The sequence below is a fragment of the Gopherus flavomarginatus genome, chromosome 23 (genome assembly GCF_025201925.1).
Source record: "Gopherus flavomarginatus isolate rGopFla2 chromosome 23, rGopFla2.mat.asm, whole genome shotgun sequence".
Lineage (NCBI taxonomy): Eukaryota > Metazoa > Chordata > Testudines > Testudinidae > Gopherus > Gopherus flavomarginatus.
Window position 1 is genome coordinate 14,231,483 of NC_066639.1, and position 23,134 is coordinate 14,254,616.

General features: G+C 49.8%; 1 protein-coding gene across 1 annotated transcript in view; it reads right to left on the reverse strand.

Moving 5' to 3' along the window:
* Positions 1–4,768: 4,768 nt before the first annotated feature.
* LOC127039466 (zinc finger protein 850-like) overlaps positions 4,769–23,134 on the reverse strand; it is a 33,316-nt gene continuing 14,950 nt past the window's right edge. Inside the window, exon 6 of the mRNA XM_050933235.1 lies at positions 4,769–7,366. Within this exon, the coding sequence (XP_050789192.1) occupies positions 6,121–7,366 (1,246 nt within the window). The 3' untranslated portion in view covers positions 4,769–6,120. The remainder of the gene's footprint in view (positions 7,367–23,134) is intronic.

Sequence of the window (23,134 nt, forward strand, 5' to 3'; positions counted from 1 at the left end):
ATCGACCGGGGCTTTGTCTCCTGTAGGATTTTCCAGCCTGCTGGAGGTAGCTATCCTAATGTAAACACCCTGCTAGATTTGCAGTGCTGACATAGCCCAGGCACAGGGATCAGGGTTAGCTAGCACCTTCCCCTTTGATCTGGCCTAATCAACACCAATTTTCATACTCAAGACAAGCCCTGAGCGGCACATTTATACTCTCACCGCACTAGCAGAACAATTGTTGGAGTCACCAAGTTTCTCCCTTTGGCGACAGATTGTCTCATCCCCAGTTGTTCTCACGCTGGTCCCGTCGCAGTGGGCAGCAGCTATTTTTCTTTTTACCATTTCTCTTATTGAAAATCTATTTCAATATAACGAAGAGGAGGAGCAGGACTGGGACAAATGTATCATTTTGGCCTCTACGACACTGGAAGGAAATGGGGTGAGTCGGCAGGATTACTGCCTTCCCCATCGCCGTCACTAGGCCCACTCGCTCCAGCAGCGCTGGCGTCTGTCTGAGCCACAATTGAGTTTATCCACCTCTGTTCTACCCCTCCACCTCCCACAGATTCTCTGCGCTTTGTAGCAACTTGATCCTCAATCAGACTCGTTAGCCGGCATGTTCCCGCAGCTCCTAGGAGCAGGAGCGATTAGGGAAACTCCGTGCGCTGGCTCCACAGGTCCCATTGGCCAGGAACTGCGTGACAGGGCTCAGGGCTGGTGCAGGGGGTTGGAATGGAGGAAAGGGTGCGGGAGGGGCCTCGGGGCTGGGGGCGGTGCCTGTGGGAGGGGGCAGTGTGCACGGCGCAGAGCCGTCTGGCCGCACCTCTGCCTAGGAGCCGGACATGCCGGCTACTTCTGGGAGCTGTGCTGCCACTTGGGAGACACCTGAGGTAAGCACACCATGCAGCCACACTATGAACTTCCTGTCCCAGATTGAAACCCCCTCCCACACCCCAATCCCCTACTCCAACCCGGAGCCACTTCCCACAGCCCCTCCCACATTCCAAATCCCTCGGCCCCAACCCGGAGCCCCCTCCTGTACCCCAAACACCTCATCCCAGGCCCCACCCCAGAGCCCTCACCCCCAGATGGAGCCCTCACCCCCTCCTGCACTCCAATACCCGACTCCAGCCCGGAGCCCCCTCCCACACCCACAACCCCTCATTTCTGGCCACATCCCGGAGCCCACACCACCAGCCCAGTGAAAGTGAGTGAGGGTGGGGGAGAGCGAATGACTGAAGGAGTGGGGGCGGGCTAGGCCAAGGGCGTTTGGTTTTGTGCAATTAGAAAGTTGGTAACCCTACGCCGAGTGGCCACCCTCAACCAGCGTGAGAAGCGGCTCGGTCTCGCCCCCTTCCCCTGCTGAGGCGCCCGCGAGGCTGCAGGAGCTTTGAGCAGACACTGTGGTGCTCTGAGTCTCCCAGGGCCAGGACCAGCCCAGACCCATGTGTTCCCCGCTCCTGTGGCCCCAGCCCCCCAGGAGCCAGCAGAATTGGCTTCCCTGGCCAGGGACGTGGGGCTGAAAGGTCCCTTCCAGAGGCAACATGTGGGGCAGTCACATGCCCCCCCCCACACACATTTACATTGTGCCCCTCCAGTATGAGGAGGTATGAGTCATGTCTGCTGGGAGGGGTAGCTTGTCCCGCACTGTAACATTATTTGAAAGCGGGGGTGTCCTGAGTCCATGGCAGACGACCACTCTCCCTCCCCTGCCCCTGCAGGGAGGGGAAACCCTTTACCCACTTCTCCAGCTCCCTTCCTTCCTCAGCTGCAGATCTCTAGGCTGTGTGAAAAACACGGCGCTGGAAAAAGCCAGCAGGTGCTGGCATGCTGGCTGCAGGGTCCTGCTGTAACCTCGCTGTCCCCCTTCAGGGCAACTGCACCTGGATTCCCCCTCCATGGTCACCCAGCAACACCCACCCTTAGACTTCCCAGCCGTCACCTCTTGGGCAGAGACAAGTGTCTCTCCCTCTCCTGGACAGCGTATTTCCAGGCTGCACCAGCCCTGTTTACACTGTAACATCCCTCAGCAAGTCCTAAACGGCCAGCGCCTGCCCTTTGCTGTCTCTGCAGTGACATAGGCCTGGTCCACACTACACAGTTAAATCGATTTAAACAGCGTTAAATCGCTTTAACTCTGTACCCATCCACACTACAAGGCACTTTAAATCGATTTTAAGGGCTCTTAAAATCGATTTCTGTACTCCTCCCCAACAAGAGGAGTAACCCTAAAATCGATATTGCTATATCGATTTAGGGTTAGTGTGGACGGAAATCGAAGTTATTGGTCTCATTCCTTTAATGTAGCTACCCAGAGTGCACCGCTCTGGAAATCGATGGTAGCCTAGGACCATGGACGCACACCACCGAATTAATGTGCCCTAGTGTGGACGCATAAAATCGATTTTATAATATCGGTTTTATAAAACCGGTTTTAGTAATTTCGATTTTATGCTGTAGTGTAGACGTAGCCTAAGAGCAGTGTCGCTACCAACAGTGATACCCACCCACCTCTTTGGTGCAAGCACGTTTATTCTTCAGGGGAAAGCATTGCCCAGAAAACATTAAAAACAAGGAAAGAACCAGAGATCACCCCAACACCAGCAAGGACCCTGGTTGGGGATTTGTCCTTCAAACCCCCCCACGGCTTTTTCTCTCATCACAACAGCCTTCACTCAGCACCAGCCCCCCTCTCGTTAACCTGTAAATCTTTCTTTTATGGGGTTTGGGGATCTGTGATCTGGGAATGGAATCACAGGGTCACCAAAGCACAAACCTGTCCAGGGTGGGTGTCAAACAGCACATTCTGCCTGACTCTGGTTCCAATCCCATGAGGTTTTCCTGCACAGGTTCAAATCCTGCTCACAGCAAAGGGCCAAGCACCAGTCCCATGGACGGGCAGTGAGGGGTTGTGGCTCCCAGATCACCCTGGTGCTTCACAGAATCCAACCTCCTGAGTTTCTCTGGATGATGTTCAATGACGAAGGAGAAGGGGGGGTATCCCAGAGAGAAAGAACCACATTGGCACAGACTGACTAGCGAGGAAATGGGGTGGGGGAAGCAGGCAGAGGTTACAGAGAAGCCTATTTACACACAACAGGGACACTGTCTCTTGCAGGAGGCAAGTTTGGCATCTTTAGGATGATGGTAGTGGACAGAAAAAGGCTGGATTCAATGCAAGAGGAGACCAAAGGGGGGGAAGGTGAATGGCAGCTCCACACAGGTCCACAGCGCTCTGACACCCCAGTTCTGGGTACCCTGGACAGTCCTAGCTAGAGAGAACAGGCAAACAGGGACCCATCCCCCTGCAATGAACCTCTCCTCGCAGAAGGCCCCATGGAGCACTATGAGCTGTGTTGGGAGTGGGGGGCCATGGGGACAGAGGGCAGCTGAAGTCCCCCTGTTGTACGGGAACCAGGCAGTGCAGAGTGAAAGGGCTTCACCCCCCTCACGGCTGGGATGGAGGGGCAGCAACAGCTGTTAGGGTCTGCGACCAGGATTGGGAAAAAGACAAACAGATGAACCAGACCCCCAGCTGATATTAATCATCCAGCCTCCACTGGAGTAAATGGGCCAGATCCTCAGCCACTGTGAACTTCTTTTACTCGAATGGTGACAATGTCTCTATTTTCCTCATGTCCCATTTAACCAGCTAATTTCCCTTTTTGTCATCTAGGCGGTATTGACTCCCCAGCGTCCTCTGTCTCACCCCTCACACACAGCAAAGGGTTGTGCAGAAAAAAGGGGCCTGGGAGGGGGAAGAAATCTGCTAACTTCTTTCTGGGACTTCATTGGATTTTCTTCTCTTTCTCTCTTTTATAAAAAGACACTCAGCTCAGTGAGCAGAGCCCCCAGTCTGGCAGGGCTGGAAGCTGCACGATCTGCCTGATCCTCATGCTCCTGGGGACAGGAGAGGGCCTGGGAGACCCTGCCAGCTCTGGCAAAGAGTGGGGAAGGGCAGGGCTGCACCACACCCCATCCCCTGGCAGGACAGTAAAGAAATTGGGGGGAGTAGAGCCCCTGGGGTGTTGGAGTCTGGGCTGGCGGCTGCCCCGTGGCTAGGCTCTCTGGGGAGGGCAGTGCTGATGTCTGGCAGCTGTCCTGCAACTGGGCTCTGGGGGGTGGGGGGCTGGTGTCTGGCAGCTGGGCTCCGGAAGGATGGGAGTGCAGGTGTCTGGGCTCTGGGGGCCCCGCACAGTCCCCTCCACCATCCCTCATCTGGAATTGGGTTGTTGTAGGGGTTTTGTTAACTCTCTTCCCCTTGGGGAATCATTTTTGCTGTTGTCTGTATTGTTGACATAGTTGTTGACAGGTATTTTGAATAACTAAAACTGGAGTGAATATATGTTACTTTGACAAATAAAATATACACAATTTTAAAATATTGTGTGCAGAATTTTTAATTTTTTGGTGCAGAATTCCCCAAGAAATAACTAAAGGGCAAAAACCATCATTAACAAGGAGTTAAGGGTCTGGTGGGATGTTGTCTGCCTGGAGAACCTCAACTTCAGCAAAACTCACACGCCTGAAAAATAGGAAACCAAGAGTTAAGGTTGCCTACACAACCTTAACTCTGCCCTCTTTCAGTCATTCCCCAGTGTTCCCCCAAAACACAAACATCTTCATTCTGCCAACACCACAATGGCTGAAAGACACAATCTCTTCCCCTCCATTTACAACCCTTCAACCCAGACCCCCAATTTCAGCTGATCCTGACCAGACACAACCGCAGGACAAGCTAGGGTTCTGACCCATGTAGCTTATTGAAAGACATGACTCGCTATCTCTTTGTTCATTTTAATGAAACGTACAAAACAAATAAAATGAAGAACACAGCTCACTAAACCTAAACTATTCTTAACATCACTCAACTAGCTCTGTATAAGTCACTTTCAGTTTCGTATAAAATTAAATTCTAGAGCAGGTTACAGCCGATAACTCAAAAACCAGGAGAGTAGATTCCCCCGTCACTTTCTCCTTCGATCCATTCAAACCGGCTTCACTCCACAGCACTTCATTATTATGAAATCGTGTTATTGACAAAAAAAGAAACTTAGCATCATCGTAATAGGAAAAAATTGCTGACCTTCTCGTGTGCAAACGATCCCAGCTCAGCAGGAAAATGTCCAGAAGTGGCTCTGTCAATAGACAGAAACTGGGATTTAAACTCAGAATGATCGCTCTGTGGTTGGGATCCATGGAAATTCCCCATCCAGGTCTGGGACACTCATCTCCAGCCCTAACGAGTCGGATTTAGGATCAATTTGCTACGAAGTGCAGAGACTTTGTGGGAGGTGGAGGGGTAGAACAGAGGTGGATAAACTCCATTGTATCTCAGACAGATGCCAGCGCTGCTGGAGTGAGCAGGCCTAGTGAGTGATGGGGAAGGAGGTAATCCCACCAACTCACCCCATTTCCTTCCAGTGTCGTAGAGGCCAAAATGATACATTTGTCCCAGTCCTGCTCCTCCTCTTTGTTATATTGAAATAGATTTTCAATAAAGGAAATGATAAAAAGAAAGATACCTGCTGCCCAGCACAACCTGGACCAGTGTGAGAACAACTGGGGATGAGACAATCTGTCACCAAAGGGAGAAACTTGGTGACTCTAACAATCGCTCTGCTAGCGCGGTGAGAGTATAAACGTGCCGCTCAGGGCTTGTCTTGAGTATGAAAATTGGTGTTGATTAGGACAGGACAAAGGAGAAGGTGCTAGCTAACCCCGACCCCTGTGCCTGGGCTATGTCAGCACTGCAAATCTAGCGGGGTGTTTACATTAGGATAGCTACCCAGCAGGCTGGAAAATCCTACAGGAGGCAAAGCCCAGGTCAATTTTAGATTTCTCCTACCTGAGGTCACCCCTATTAACCCCACATGAGGCTGATGGACACTCCTGGCCAGAGTGACACACACTCCCATGACCCACAGGACAACGGAGTTGGTAGAAAGGACCACGGGATTCACCCCAGAGAAGGGTGACCTGCAAAGGAAAAGAGGGCAACTCACCTGGGGGAGCTGAGAGAACAGGGTGATGCAAATGGTGCAAAACTGCCCTAAAAAGTCCCTTTGTGGGAATTTGCAAATGGCTTTAAAACAATCTTTTCTCTGCCCTGCACAAAGTGTTTATGGTGTGTCTCTAGCCTGTGAAATCGCTGATGTCTATCAAGGTGTGAGCTCCGGATGAAACTTTTCCTGCACTCACAGGCTGCTCTCGTGAGTGGACCCTCTGATGATTAATAAGGTCCGATTTAAAAGTGAAGCTTTTCCCACACTCACAGCATTCATATGGTCTCTCTCCCGTGTGGATCCCTTGATGTCTAATAAGAGATGAGCTCTCAGTAAAGTGTTTCCCGCATTCACAGCACTCGTAGGGTTTCTCTCCTGTGTGGATCCTCCGATGTTTAATAAGGCCTGAGCTCTGAGTGAACTTTTTCCCACACTCACAGCATGTGTAGGGGCGCTCTCCTGTGTGGATTCTCTGGTGATTAACAAGGCCTGAGCGCTGAGTGAACTTTTTCCCGCACTCACAGCACTCATAGGGTCTCCCTCCTGTGTGGCCTGTCTGATGTTTAATAACGTCCGATTTCTCACTGAACTGTTTCCCCCACTCAGAGCAGGTATAGGGGCGCTCTCCTCTGTGGATTCTCTGGTGATTAATAAGGCCTGAGCGCTGAGTGAACTTTTTCCCGCACTCACAGCACTCATAAGGACTCTGCTGTGTGTGGCCTCTCTGATGTGCACTAAGGTTGGATTTCTGACTGAACTGTCTCCCGCACTCAGAGCACTCATAGGGGCGCTCTCCCGTGTGGACCCTCTGATGTTTATTAACATCTGATTTGAAAGCAAAGCTTTTCCCGCACTCGCAGCACTTATACGGTCTCTCTCCCGTGTGGATCCGCTGATGTCTAATAAGGGATGAGCTCCGCGTGAAGCTTTTCCCGCACTCGCAGCACTCATAGAGTCTCTCGTCTGTGTGGCTTGTCTGATGTTTAGTAAGGTTTGATTTCTCACTGAATTGTTTCCCGCACTCACAACATTCATAGGGTCTCTCTCCCGTGTGGCTTGTCTGATGTTTGATAAATTTTGATTTCTCAATGAATTGTTTCCCGCACTCAGAGCATTCGTAGGGGCGCTCGCCCGTGTGGATCTTCTCATGTTTAAATAGGGCTGAGCTCTGAGCGAACGTTTGCCCACACTCAGCGCATGTATAGGGGCGCTCTCCTGTGTGCATTCTCTGATGATTAATAAGGACAGAGCTCTGAGTGAACTTTTTCCCACACTCGCAGCACTCATAGGGTCTGTCTCCTGTATGGATCCTCTGATGTCTAGTAAGGGTAGAGCCCCGCGTGAACCTTTTCCCACACTCGCAGCACTCATAGGGTCTTTCTCTTGTGTGGCTTGTCTGATGTGTGATAAGGTTTGATTTCTCACTGAACTGTTTCCCACACTCACAGCATTTGTAGGGGCGCTTTCTCGTGTGGATCCGCTGATGTCTAACGAGGGTGGAGCTCAGAGTGAAGTGTTTCCCACACTCAGAGCATGTGTTTTCTCTCTCTTCTACGGGTATTCTCTGCTGGGCTGTGATTTCCTTGAGGTCTGTGAGAGTCTCCTGACAATTAATGGATTTACCATGTTTCTTGCCTAGCTGGTTTCCCTGCTGCCTCTCTGGCCTGTGCTGACTCTCACAGGCTTTTCCCTGCACACGACAACTGGACACATTCCCTTGGGATCCTTGCGATAATCCCCCATGTGCTTCCACTTGCTCAGCATCTTCCTGCTCAAGATTCAGCTCCTTGTTCTCACTCACCATCCCAGCACCTGCTAGGACAGAGAGAGAAACCTCAGAAACAAGGGTGGAAAAGAAAGAAACAGACTGAAATTAGAGCTGGAGAGACAGGGAAAAAAACCCGGGTAGTGAATTCTCCTCAAATTTTCTCCATAGCAGCGAGAAGAGGCGATGTGGAGGCAGAATTGTATCTGTTAGGCAGGGAGCTGCTGGCGGGTGTCAATGAGGATGGGTAGGAAGCCACGAGCAATAGCTGCCCATAGGGTACAAGGCCTCCTGGGGATCCTTCTGAACTCTGAGAACTCCCAAGGCCTTTTTAGGGAGTCGCAGGTATTTCTTTCAGCCACGGAGCATTTTTTAATTGGTTTAAGGATCTCTCACCCGCACAGGCAGCTCTCAGGATCTCTCCTTCCTCAGAGCCCTGGGGATCCAGGACCCACGGCTCCTCCCCTCGTTCCAGCTGGGAGATCATGTCAGGTTTGGGAACAGGAAACTCTGCTGAGGGGATAGAAAACAAAGGAGATCAGGGGAGTTCATGGCACATTTCTCACAAAGAAGCATCTATTGGTTTTAACCCAGACCATTGTAAAGCAGTAAAATGCCTGAGGCGTCTTGCCAGGTGCTCCAAGGTGCAGGACACTCTGCATATGAGGCATTTATCTATCCCCATCTCTGCTGGGAACACACCCAGCCAGACACTCCTGTGACATTGAGATGGAAAGGTTTAGCAACTAGCAGGCTAAATTACCCAAATTCAACCTTTAAAGTCATATTAGAAATGTATGTAATTAAGTAATTAGGGCTATTCCTTATAAATAGCTAACGTAGCCATGTCCCATAGATGAGAGCTCTGAAATGCAAACTGGTATTTTGAGAGAATTTGTTAGATGTTAACCATGTAAACAGACGGTTCCTGTCTGTCACTATATCGACTGAATCATAGATCAAACAGGAATATTAACATTTAGATGAAACTTGGGTGTAGTAATGTCATTGTCAAACTTTGAAGTCTGTAGTAAAATGTCTATGACAGTGATGGGCAACCTGCAGGCCGTCAGGGGAAACCGCTGGTGGGCTGCCAGTTTGTCTACATTTGCATGACAGCTCCCAGTGGCTGCGGTTCACCGTTTCCAGCCAATGGGAGCTGCGGGTCACCACTTCCCACCGCTCCCATTGGCCGGGAACGGCGAACCGTTGAAACTGGGAGCTGTGGACTGTCATGCAAAGGTAAACAAACTGTCTGGTGGCCCGTAGGCCACAGGATGCTCACCACTGGTCTATGAACTGCTCAATGGAGAATGACCTTAGGCTGATGAATGCAACTAGTTACCTGTGTATCCATAGGAAATAGGGGGGTTTATTTCAAGCCACAATGCTGCACCCAAGGAATGCCGGCTCTCAAGAGGCTGCCAGAGAGCCATAAAAAGAACTCGTGGGCCCTGACTCGGTTATCTCAGATCTGCCTAAGTTTCGTTAGGGGAAGTTTGAGTCACAAGGCCGAGGTTCCCTGCTCCTGTCTGGGTTACCCAGATATTGGGCATTGGACTGTGACCTATGGAACTAATTCTGGAAGAAATATTTACAACTTTGACGCTCACCATCTCTACTATGAAACTGACATAAGAACTCGACTCATATCTGCATGGATCATGGTCTTTTAACCAATACTCACTCTCCTTTTCTTTTTTAATAAATCTTAGTTTAGTTAATAAGAATTGGCAGTAAGTGTGGATTTGGGCAAGATCTGAACTATTCACTGACCTGGTGGGTAATGCGTCTGAACCTTTGGGATTGGTAGAACTTTTCATATGATGAACCAGATTTTCAATAATCCTCATCATATTTAACTTGGCTGTCTGGGCGGGAGTCCAAGGCTGCATTGTTCCAAGGGAACTGTGTTAATGAATTCTGGGTAAGCAGGAAGGTATTGTAGATGCTGTTTTGTTGCTGGATTGGTGAATCTCATTTTTAGAAATAATCACCAGTTTAGGGGATCATCTGCCCCATTCATTGCAGTTTGCCCTGATTGAGCAATGTCAGTGTGACACCCCCCACCACCACTTCTAGTCACAGCTCCTCATCAAAGGGGCTCCCAAAACACAAACACAGTAACCCCATGCCCCAGACAGTAAAGGCTCCAGCCAGAAGGGAAGTCACTTTGGACTTGCTCCGTAACCACAGAGAGACACCCAGACACAAGGAGAGTTGTAGGAAGGCCAGGACCGGTGAGCATGGACTGGTGGGATTCAGCACAGTAAGGGATAGGACGGACTGGGGGTGTAGACTTACTACAGCAATGGAAAGGGGTCTCCCATTGGCATAGGTCATCCACCTCCCTGAGTGGCAGTAGCTAGACTGATGGAGCATTATTTTCTGTTTAAAGATCAATTATTCTAACCACACTAAAAGCCACATTTACTCAAATTGTCTTGATATTTTCTGGGGTTTATGGATATTCCAGGAAGGGTTATTGGTCCAAATACGGACTGATTTGATCACAAGGTTCCTGAGAAACAGCCCTGCCACCAGAGGCAGCTTTTTACAAAATCATTTTGCTCATTTAACATTCAGCTGGCGTTGAAACTATGGTTCTTCTTGTTCCCTGACAGATATCAGTCACTTGACTTTGTCAGTCCTGGTTTCCTAAAGAGGCAGCGGGTGCAACGTACTAACTCAGATAAATGCCAATACCTGTAGAATTTGGAATTTCAGAGCAGCACAAGCCAAACTGTTGAGTCCCGGACACTGACATGCAGACGTGCTCCAAGACTGTGTTCCTGTTAACAGCTAGAGGGTTTCCCACATTTTGTCGTCACAGGAAAGGGTTGGCTCCAGAGGACGTGCTGCGGCCATTGAATCTGAACCACCCCTGAGCCCTCCCTCTGGCAGCTTTAAGTCAATGTGCATTGCGCATTTTTCTTGCATTCTGCTGAAACTCCTTGTGGAAGCTTTGCTCTCTGATGCCAACATGCCTGCATCAAGTGTGGTATTTTAAAGTGCCTTAATAGCCACATGCAGACATTTGCTTGGTCTGCACTTAAAAGTTTTTCCATGTAGCTCTGTAAGTTTGGGGTGTGAAAAAAATCACACCACTAACCAATGTAGCTAGGAGAGCAAAAGTTCTAGGGTAGAATATCAGGGTTGGAAGGGACCTTAGGAGGTCATCTAGTCCAACCCACTGCTCAAAGCAGGATCAGTCCCCACAGATTTTTGCCCCAGATCCATAAATGGCCCCCTCAAGGATTGAACTCACAACCCTAAATTTAGCAGGCCAATGCACAAACCACTGAGCTATCCCTCCCCACTTATAGTTGGGGAAGAAAAAGAACAAACCACTATTGAACAGAATCAAGGTAATTAAATGCCCATAAACTACATTAATGCAGAGTTATGGTGGCCCAGTGCTGCCTCCTGCCCTTCCAGCATGTGATGGGAGCTAAAGTTAAACCTCTGACAACGAAGAGTTAAAGTACATGTCACAACCGCAACACAACCTTAACTCTGCCCCTTCCCTTTCCCTGGAGTTGGAACTTGCCACTGGGAGTAGTTCAGGAAGGCTAGTGCAAAGGTTTATAAGTTACCAGGGAAGTGGCAGCATCAACATCTCACGAAGTCTTCAGGTCAAGACTAGATGCCTTTGTGGAAGATGATTTAATCCAACACAAGGTATTCAGCTCAACTTGGCAGGAAATGGATGTAATTATCTGGCCTGTGTTATACAAGAGGTCAGACTAGATGACCTAATAGTCACACCTGGCCGAAAAAACCTAAAAATCTACAAGAGATACAAGGAAGGACTAAGAGAGCATGGCACTGTTTGGGTTGTGTTGCACAGATCAGAATACTGGCATCCCCTCCAGCTGTGTGCACGCCGTCATCTCTAAGAATACGACGCTGGATGGATTACTGGGAGCAGCGTGGCAGAGCTGAGACTCTGACATGAAGGGAGGTGCATGTGAAACTTGGGAGAACCAAGTCTGCCCCATTTCGGTGCTGAGTGTTGTAGGTTGCGTCAGTCAAGGTGCACAAGGGCGTGTTCTTGTCATGGAGATTGTCAGCAGCCTGGTGGCGTATGTGTAAAGAGAAGTTGCTAGACTTTGTGCGGTTCTGCTCCTGTTCCCAGAGTGTTGTGTAGCAGGGGAGGGCAGAGGGCTAGTGCGTGTGTCATTGACTTGCTCTGGTTATGCGGAAACAGGGCAGGGCAGAGGTTGTTTTGTGGGGGTGACATGAAGCTTAACTCTGCATTTCCCCTTCTAAGAACCGAGGGGACGGGGAATCCTTACCCAGCGAGGTCACATTCTCGTAGTTCTCCTGCATGACGTCTCTGTAGAAGGCTCTCTGAGTGGGGTGCAGCAGAGCCCCGTGAAATACACAGCCACCTCCTCGGTCACCGGCCCCTGAAAGGGCAAGAGTCCAACTCTGAGTACCTGCTGCCCCACAATTTACGGGGGAGAGGAGCCAATTAAATGGGAGCTCTGAGTGGATCTCACTGAACAGAGTCCCACCTCCACCCTGCTCAGAGCATCCAGGAAACACCAGGGTGAGGGGACGAAGAGAGAGCCCCTTGTCTCTCCCAGCAGATCCATCACTCCCCTGCTCAGAGCATCCAGGAAACATCAGGGTGAGGGGATGAAGAGAGAGCCCCTTGTCTCTCCCAGCAGATCCATCACTCCCCTGCTCAGAGCATCCAGGAAACACCAGGGTGAGGGGATGAAGAGAGAGCCCCTTGTCTCTCCCAGCAGATCCATCACTCCCCTGCTCAGAGCATCCAGGAAACACCAGGGTGAGGGGATGAAGAAAGAGCCCCTTGTCTCTCCCAGCAGATCCATCACTCCCCTACTAGCCACAGACCTGCAGGAGATGGGGCCCCGTAGCAGGGCCCAGGGAGAGCTGCTTGGTAGGAAGAGAACGGAGAGTCAATAATTTTAGGAGAAATGGGGGCCGGATCTCCTTGGAACGGACGATCCACATGTGATACTGAGAGAGAAAAGGGGCAGAACTAAGGAGAATTTGTATCAATATATGAGAGGAACGTGGCACAAACAGGGAAATGATGCCGAGACCATAACCCTACCCCCCTGACCCCTTCTCCTTGAATTTCCTGGCTGCACAGAGACAGTTCAAAGCCCCCCACCCCAACGGGTCCCAGTCTCTGCCCCACTCCCCAATCCCAGCAGTGCCAGGGGCAGAACAGCGGCTCCGCTCCGGCTGGGGCGGCCCCAGCGCTGCTGGCAGCACATGGACCCCCAGGGAGCAGATTCCCGGGGGGGCTGCAGCGTCTGACTCTCCCCGGGGCAGAGAGTCACTTTCCTGCCGGGCCCCTGGGGGCTCTTGCTCACCTGGAGTCTCTGGCTCCGGAGCGGACCTGGGCAGAGCCCAGGGCTGGTTCCCCCTGGAGAAGGGCCCCTCCCCGGCTGCCCCGTGCCCGATCTCCGGGCTTTGTGCCCCCCAAGTGCTGCCTCCAGCCCGGCCCGCTCCCAGCTGCTCGTGTGTCCTGCAGATCCCAGGCCGGGCTGCAGCGCTCCAGGCGGGGCTGCGTGTGCACGGCGCGGGCCGCTCCCGGCGCGTCTGACTCGCGGAGGCTGGAGGCTGGAGGCGACGGGGCGGTGCAGGCAGGACATGGCTGCGGGGGAGGGATCGGTGCCTCCGTCACTTTATTTCGGGCTGTGGGATGGGCGGGGCTCCCCTTCTCCTTCCCGCCCCACGAGCTTTGTACGCGGCCCGGGGGGGGGGGGCGGATCAGCCTGTCCTGTCCCCCCGCCGGAGGTGGGGGGCACCAGATGGGGGAGCTGTGGTCCCCGTCACTGGGTGGCTGTGCCCCGTGGGGCCAGGGGAGGCACGCCCCCCCCCGCGGGATGCTGCAGTAGGGAAATAGTGCGCAGAAACCCCCTCCCCCACTTCCTTGCAGCGTGTATGTGTGGGGGGTGCTGCAGGGCAAGTCCCAGCCCCCAATCCGCAGCTCCTTTGCGGGGGGGGGGGGGGAGGTGCTGCAAGGCAAGTCCCAGCCCCCAACCCGCAGCTACTTTGCAGTGGGGGGGTAGGTGCTGCAAGGCAAGTCCCAACCCCCAACCTGCAGCTCCCTTGCAAAGGGGGGGGGGCTGCAAGGCAAGTCCCAGCCCCCAACCCGCAGCTCCCTTGCAGTGGGAGGGGGGAGGTGTTGCAAAGCAAGTCCCAGCCCCCAACCCACAGCTCCCTTGCAGTGGGGGGCGGGGTGCTGCAGGGCAAGTCTCCGGGGGAGGGTCGCGGGGAGAGTGTCTCTCTAGCTTAGAGACCTAGGCTGCACTGAGCATGCTCAGTAACCTCTGCTGAAGCCACTGCCCTTCCCTCTGCCCTTATTCGGCTTCTGATTCTGCTGACTGCTGTTTACACGGGTTAAAAGTGGTAAATCGGAGCAGGGGCTGGTAATTGACCGGTGGGGGAGAGGGGCGGGGAAGCAGCTGGAGGCAGGGTTAGGATAGGGACTGAAGGGCAAAATCAGGGTTGGGGGGAGCAAGGAACCGGGGGTCAGCTCCGGGGTGAGGCACTGCCTGAGGGTGACAGGGCAAAACCCCGGCCCAGGCAGTGGGGGGAACAGTTACACCCCAGTGTTTGCAGTAATAGGTTGTGGGGAGCAGAGGGGCTTTTTGATTTCCCCTCCCACAGACAGCATCTCCCAGCATGGGCTTCCCAGGGCTGGGTTCTTAAAGGCTCAGGCACCCCAATGCCCAGCCCCTGCAGCTCCTCTCTGTCTGATGCCTTGCAGGAGACTTGCTTCAGTGAAATGTTTTACACCCCCCCCCCCCAACATCAGTTACTGCTCCTGTTAGCACATTGAGAGACAGAGAGAGTTTTTCACACTACAAGGGACTGAACTGTCTCTGTGCAGCCAGGAAATTCCAGGGGGAGAAGGGGGCGGGGGATAATTGCTTCCTTTCCCTGTTTGTGCCACTTACCTCTCAAATACTGATACAAATTCTTCCCCTTTTCTCTCTCATTATCACATATAGATATACAATCCAAGGAGATCCTTCCCCCATTTATCCTAAAATTAATGACTCTCCCTTCTCTTCCTACCAGGGAGCTCTCCCTGGGCCCTGCTAGGGGCTTCATCTCCTGTATCTGTCTGTGGCTAGTAGGGGAGTGATGGATCTGCTGGGAGAGACAAGGAGCTCTCTCTTCATCCCCTCACCCTGGTGTTTCCTGGATGCTCTGAGCAGGGGAGTGATGGATCTGCTGGGAGAGACAAGGGGCTCTCTCTTCATCCCCTCACCCTGGTGTTTCCTGGATGCTCTGAGCAGGGGAGTGATGGCTCTGCTGGGAGAGACAAGGGGCTCTCTCTTCATCCCCTCACCCTGGTGTTTCCTGGATGCTCTGAGCAGGGGAGTGATGGATCTGCTGGGAGAGACAAGGGGCTCTCTCTTCATCCCCTCACCCTGGTGTTTCTAGGATGCTCTGAGCAGCGTGGGAGTGGGACTCTGTTGACTGTAATCAGGGCCAGCTCTAGGTTTTTTGCCACCCTAAGCAAAAAAAAAAAAAAGTGCAACGGACAAAGCGAAAAAAAAAAAATTAAATAAATAAGGTGGCCAGAATGCCACCTCTGAAATTGGGCTGCCCCAAGCACGTGCTTGGTTTGCGGGTGTCTAGCGCCAGCCCTGACTGAGATCCACCCACAACTTCCATTTGGTTGGCTCCTCTCCCCCGTGCATGGTGGGGCTGTGGGCTTGGCTCCCCTTGCAGCTGTACAGCGCTGGGAGTTAAACCTGTCTTCGTACAGCTGTGTAGGGAAAGCGCTGCAGTGTGGCCACACTGACAGCTACCAGCGCACTGTCGTGGCCACATTTGCAGCATCTGCAGTGGCATTGGGAGCGGTGCATTATGGGCAGCTATGCCAGCATTCAAGTGGCCGCAACGTGCTTTTCAAAAGGGGGCGGTGGGGTGGAGTGTGACAGGGAGCGTGAGGGAGAGAGTGGATTTTTGGAGCCGACACTGTTGTCAGCTCCCTGCCAAAATGCTGGATGTCTATGAAGATGGTGTCTTCTGCATGAAAGAAAAAAAAAAAGCCCTCTATGATGGACACTAATGAAATTTGCCAAGGAACATGCTGGCTTTCTCTGGTTTTTTTTGCTTGTCTGTAAAGTTGCTATTTTTCACTTTAGTACTGTACAGCTAACATCCTATAAATAGAAATTACTTGTATAACTGCTTTAAAAAAAAAGTTCTGACCCTTTCCCCCACCCCCCCCTCATTCACTGAAAGCAAACAGCAGCTGTTTGGTTTTTTCCCACACAGACCAGATAAGGCAGCCTCCCCGAAACGGAGAACAGGAGCAGAACAGTACAAAGTCTAACAACTTCTCTTTATACGTATGCCACCTGGCTGCTGCCAATCTCCATGCCAAGAACCACGCCCTTGTGCACCTTCAGTGACACAACCTACAACCCTCAGCACAGAAACGGGGCAGACTTGGTGCTCCCAAGTTTCACATGCACCACCCTTCATATCACAGTCAGAGCTCTGCCAAGCTGCTCCAAGGAATCCATCCAGCATCATATTCTAGCTAGATGACAGATTGCACACAGCTGGAGGGGATGCAGATAAATGCCAGTATTCCCATCTGTGCAACACCACACAAACACTGACACCTTCTTTTAATCCTTCTTCATATCTCTTGTTTAGGTTTTTATAGCCAGATATGACTATTAGGTCATCTAGTCTGACCTCTTCTGTAACACAGGCCACAGAATTTCATCCATTTACCGCCGAATTGAGCTGAATACCTTGTGTTTGTCTAAATCATCTGCCAGAAAGGCATCTAGTCTTGACCTGAAGACTTCCTGAGATGGAGAAGATACCACTGACCTTTGTAAACCTTTGCACCACTCTTACTGAACCACTCCCAGTGGCGAGTGCCAACCCCAGGGTTAGAGAAGGGGCAGAGTTAAGGTTATGGTGTGGTCATGGCTATACTTTCACTCTACGTTTCCTAGTTTTCAGAGGTTTAACTTTAGCGCCCACCACACGCTGGAAGGGCAGGAGGCAGCACTGGGCCACCATAACTCTGCATTAATGTAGTTTATGGGCATTTAATTATCTTGATTTTATTGACTGGATTTTTTTTTTTTTGCCACTATGACTGTGTGTAATCTAGAGCTTTTCCTGGCATAGCTATGATGGTTAGCGGTGTGATTTTTCCCCTTCCCCTTCCCCTTCATCTTGTAATAAAGAAACCCAAAAGATGTCCCCATCATACAGTTTTGTGCTTTTTCACAATGACAGGTGACACAACCGTGAAAAAAACAGCTGTTAAACTCAAAGGCTGTGTGTACCCTATCAACATCAGCATAACTGTCTAAAAAGTAGGGGCCTACCTGTAGTTCCCCCACTCTGTAAAGCATGCCGTATCTGTATATTTTCTTTGTGAGAAGTATACAACAGCCACGGAAGAGATGGGGTCAAATATCTCTTTTTCTGCCTGTGATAGTTGTCTGGAGGGAGAAGAGCTACCCTGTTAGGCTCCAGAAACATAAACCTGTACGTAGCCATGTAGACAGATGCCAGTGTTATGTACAGGGCCGCCTGGGGGGGGCAAGTGGGGCAATTTGCCCCAGGGTCCCCCACGACAGTTTTTGGGGCCCCTGCAGCGGGGTCCTTCATTTGCTCCAGGGGCCCCGGAGCACTCTCGCGGGGCCGGGGCCCCGGAGCATCTTCTGCTCTGGATCTTTGGCGGCAATTTGGCGGCGGGGGGCCTCACCATGGGTCTTCGAGGCACTTCAGTGGCGGGTCCCAGAGTGGAAGGACCCCCTGCCATCGAATTACCTCCAAAGCAGGGGCCCCCCGCTGCTAAAGACCCCAGACCCCCTGAATCCTCTGGGTCGCCCTGGTTATGTACCGGAATGGATCTATACAGTTTTATCTCAGTGAATTTATCAGGTTCTTTCTCTACTTCTCCGTCATTTTCATAATCTCTTTTCTGTATAGGATACAAGCCTGTCTCAAAATTTTGACATCCTGCTGACAGTAATATGTGAGCTCTTTCTATAAGTCAAACACCTCAGAGCTGTGGTCCCGCTACCAGACGAGAAACTCTGCTTTTTCCCTAGGCATCATGCTTTCTACAACATAGTGTGCCACACCGGGCATAGGCCCCACGTAATTTTGATTTTTGTTAAAAAAATGTGGAAAATACCCTTTGCACCCTTCAAACCCCATCGCCTGCGGTATCTTGCTAATCTTCATGAACAAGAAGTTTAAAGAGTATAAAACGAATGCCCAGGGCCTTAACTTCCACTCACATTAGTTTACTACCCTGAGTGATCAGTTCTGGGCATATCTTTTCCTTCAGTAACTGTCTAACAATAAAATATGCATCATAACCTTTGGAATGTGTAGTCCCGAAACTCTTTGCCAATAAAGGTCTTAACAAACATAGAAAGACACTCATCACCCTTAAATTCACAGGATTTTTCTGGCTTTAGGGACATAGCAAAAATGTAATTGGAAGTGTACAACCCAGTCTCCTGCGTGCATTCAAAATCATAAAAAAAATACATACTTTTCTGAGGATTCCGGCTTTCTAAGGCTGTCCATAAAACAGAGGTGACTCTACATCACCAATGATCAAACTCTGACACTGCTTACACCGTCTGCCTTTACGCCTGTGCGGCTTGTCCACGTAAGACTGACACTTACCACACAAAGGCTTAGACAGGCATTCAACTTGTTTTTTCGATGCACAGTCGATGTGTCTTTCCAAACACTCTTTGGACTGACAATACAGTCTACAGCTAGGACACCGCAGCTGCACGTCCACGCTGTTTGAGCACGTTACGCTCAAGCAGAGGGGGCAACGATACCTGCAAGAGTGGTTGTGACTGTACGCCACGTGGCAAAACTCACAATAATTTTTTGCACCGAAAAACTTTTTCACATCCAGAACCCCATAGTAATGCTCATCCTGCAACAGGAAGAAATAAGACGTGGGGTACACTGGGGCCCTCCCATTTTAAAAAAATCCCCAGCCGCCTTTCGCCATATACAGCACCACCTGTATGTTCACTCCTAAATGCTGTCCAAACATTGCTGTGTCACTGAGCAGAACCACCCCAGTTTCTCATTCAACTTTCTCACCTCCGCTAACAGTTCCACGTCCGTAGGTTTACGATCGGACATGACGGCCACGAGTCCACCCGCAAAACACAGACTGGTACCAATGTAAGCCAGGTTTACTAAACATTGTCTCTTTTTATGAATAATTTGACTACTACTAACTGTATTCCCCGGTGTATGGCTTCCACAACCTGCTCAGCTGAATTTATTTGCTCAAGATCGACAAAACAAAATTCCTCAAAACACACCGATTCGCCAAATCTAGGTAATTCACGTTGCCAACTTCTCACTCTCTCCATATACGCCTCTGCATTTTCAGGGTTACTTGAGGGTTCCTCCACGGGACCATTAGCGGCATCTTCTACATCAGGTGCTATTTGAGAGTCAGACTCCGAGGCGCCTCCATGAGGGTCATTGGGAGTAGAACGGGACCCATGTAGAGAGCCCTCTGGGGAATTTTCTAAACCAGAGCCTGATTCCACCTCCCCATTTTCAGACAAGCCAGTTTGAGAGCCTCCAGTAGGGGGCATCTCAATCTTTTTTTTTGTTTTTTACCTCATTACCTCTTTAGCCCTTTTAAAAATTTTTACAGTGACCCTGGCATGGAACTTTTTGGCCACCATCTGTTTATCCCCCAAGCGCTGTCCCCCACTTTTGTTTACACATGAGCTGATGTGTACCCTGGAGGGTGCCCCTTTTACCCAGGGTCCCTAGTCACACCTGCTCAGAGCCACCCTTTCCAGCCCTCCTTTCTCTTAGGCCCCCTGAGGATACAGAGTTCACCAGTGTTCTGAACGAAGCATTATATTTTTCCTAAATCTTTTCAGAATGCCGTTCTTTTAGACCCCCCCCCCCCCCCCCCGGAGGATACTGCATCCATCAGTTTTCTGAATGAAGCATCAAACTCTTCCCAAATACTAGAATATTGTGGGACCTGTGACAAGCTTATGGTTTTAGGAGAATGGTTTGTCAGTCCTTGTTTTTTTATTCACAACCCCTAGAGCGCATGCTCTGGGTTTGTGAATGTGTGTGGTTTTACGCACATTCAGAACCCCTAGAGTGCGTGCCCTGGGTTAGTGAATATGGGTGTTTTCGCTCACTGTTTCCTTAGGGTTTGGTGTGGTGGTGGCCACTGAGGAACTGGAGTTGTGGTTGCATGGTGGTTTTTTTACCAGAGTCTTTTGTTCTGTCCTTGGGTTTGACGTATATGGAGGTTTGGACCTCCCTGATGCTCTTGTGCAGTTTTGCGTTGTTAAAGGTCTCAAAGCAGATTCCTGGTTCTTTGGCAGTTCTGGAGAAGGTGTCCTTGTAGCTCTGACTACAGCATTGTCAGAAAAGTTGTCCATGCCTATGGGGGGGGGGGGGCGGCATTTTAAAAAACTGAACTTTACCATCGTTCTCACCCACAGTGGTTTGAGCATTGGCCTGCTAAACCCAGGGTTGTGAGTTCAATCCCTGAGTGGGCCATTTGGGGATTGGTCATGCTTTGAGCAGGGGGTTGGACTAGATGACCTCCTGAGGTCCCTTCCAACCCTAATAATCTATGATTCTATGTATTTACTTAAAATACAAAACCTCATAAAACAACCAAACCAATAAGCAAAATATATTTACTGGGCTTCATCCATCCATCAGTTACTGATGCTGGTGAATTTTCCTTTTCAGCTGTCTCTTTCCTTTTTCTTTTGAACTTTTTTACCCTCTGATTTAAGGATCTCTCATGTTTTGACTGCACTGTGGAGCAAACATTATTATAAAAACACATGAAACCAGCTTGTAAACTTAAAAAATAAAATATTCATTACTGTGTTTTTCTATTTAAAAAGCCATAGCTTTAAAACAAAATAATCCATTTCAGGCAGTACAAACACACACAGGTTTTGGGTTTATTTCTATCACTTAAAAAACAAAAACAAAAAACCCCAGAAAACTCACAAACATTTTTTTAAAAAAAACATCTTATTTTGCAGAATAAAAAAAACAAACTACTTTTAAAATCCATTTTAAAACACATTTTGCACAGAAACCCTTGTTAGTTTGAAACACACATACCACCAGTTTAAAGCCCCACAGTTTGCAACCAAATACTTTTCAATAAACCTACATGTATTTAAAAGCCACATGGTTTTCTGTTCCCCACCCCCAATGTGTGTTTGGGTCTTCAGGTTAAAGAACAAGCAAAACATGTTAGCTAGTATTACCCCCAAATGCATCAACCCCCCCCATTTAAAAAACACAGCACATTTGAACAGTTAAAAAAAAATCCTGTTAGTTTAAAACAGTTTGCAACCAAATACTTTTAAAAAACTCACACTTATGTCTTGCACAGACCCCCCCACACACTTTTTTTAAAATACACCTCATTTTGCAAAATAAAAACCAAACTGCTTTTAAAATCAACTTTTAAAACACATTTTGCATCGTGAAAAACCCTGTTAGTTTGAAACAAACCAAGCACTTTTAAGTATCAGAGGGGTAGCCATGTTCATCTGGATCTGTAAAAAGCGACAAAAAGTCCTGTGGCATCTTACAGACTAACAGACATATTGGAGCATAAGCTTTCGTGGATGAATACCCACTTCAGCAGACGCATGCGGTGGAAATTTCCAAAGGCAGGTATAAATATGCAGGCAAGAATCAGTCTAGAGATAACGAGTTTAGAGAAACTGCTTAACTTCGGGCCTAGTGACAGCAATGGAGGAGGAGATAATCCCGCCGACTCACCCCATTTCGTTGCGGTGTCGCAGAGGCTGAAATGATACATTTATCCCAGTCCTGCTCCTCCTCTTCGTTATATTGAAATAGATTTTCAATAAGGGAAATGGTAAAAAGAAAAATACCTGCTGCCCACCACAACCTGGACTAGCGCGAGAACAACTGGGAATGAGACAATCTGTCACCAAAGGGGGAACTTGGTGACTCTAACAATCGCTCTGCTAATGCAGTGAAAGTACATATGTGATGCTTAGGGCTTGTCTCAAGTATGAAAATTGTTGTTGATTAGGACAGATCAAAGGGGAAGGTGCTAGCTAACCCCGACCCCTGTGCCTGGGCTATGTCAGCACTGCAAATCTAGCGGGGTGTTTACATTAGGATAGCTACCTCCAGCAGGCTGGAAAATCCTAGAGGAGACAAAGACCCGGTCGATTTTCACTCAATTTAGCTACTTGAAGTCACCCCTATTTCCCACCCCTGGGGCTGATAGACATTCCCAGGAAGAGAGACCCACTCCCATGACAACTCACATTAGAAAGGAGTTGGTAGAAAGGACCACAGGATTCATTCCAGAGAAGGGCGACCTGCTCAAAGAAAAGCAGGCAACTCACCCGGGGGAGCTGAGAGAACAGGGTGATGCAAATAGTACAAACAGCCCTAAAAAGTCGCTATGTGGGAATTAGCAAATGTCTTCAAACAAATCTTTTCTTTGCCCTACACAAAGTTTTTATGATGTGTCTCCATTCTGTGAAATCGCCGATGCCCACAGTAACTCCTCATTGAACATTGTCCTGGTTAAGTTGTTTCATTGTTATGTTGCCAATCAATTAGCGAACATGCTCATTTAAAGTTGCCCAGTGCTCCATTATAACGTTGTTTAGCAGCCACCTGCTTTGTCCACTGCTTGCAGAAAGTGCAGCTGTTGGAGCTGGTCGGGGCTTGGAAAAAGGGTGGGCCGGCAGCCCCACCTTCAAATCCCCTAAATTTCTTGTGAGGCAGCCGCCCAGCTGGCTATCAATTGCCGGGCAGTTCAGCTGTCCCTCCCTGCACTGCCATGTGCTGCTCATGCACTTTGCCTTGGAGCTGCTCCCTGGAGCCTCCTGCTTGCTGTGCAGAGAGGGGGGGGACTGCTAATGTCAGGATGTCCCCCTCCCCCCGCTCCTGTACCCCATCTCCACAGAGCAGGGGGGGACTTGACAGGGCTCAGGACGGAGTAATAGTAATAGGATGAAATTTAATAGTGAAAAATGCAAGGTCATGCACTTAGGGATTAATAATAAGAATTTTAGATACACATTGGGGACACATCAGTTGGAAGCAACAGAGGAGGGGAAGGACCTTGGAGTATTGGTTGATCACAGGATGACTATGAGCCGCCAATGTGATATGGCCGTTAAAAAAGCTAATGCAGTTTTAGGATGCATCAGGCGAGGTACTTCCAGCAAAGATAAGGAGGTGTTAGTACTGTTATATAAGGCGCTGGTGAGACCCCACCTGGAATACTGTGTGCAGTTCTGGTCTCCCATGTTTAAGAAGGATGAATTCAAACTGGAACAGGTTCAGA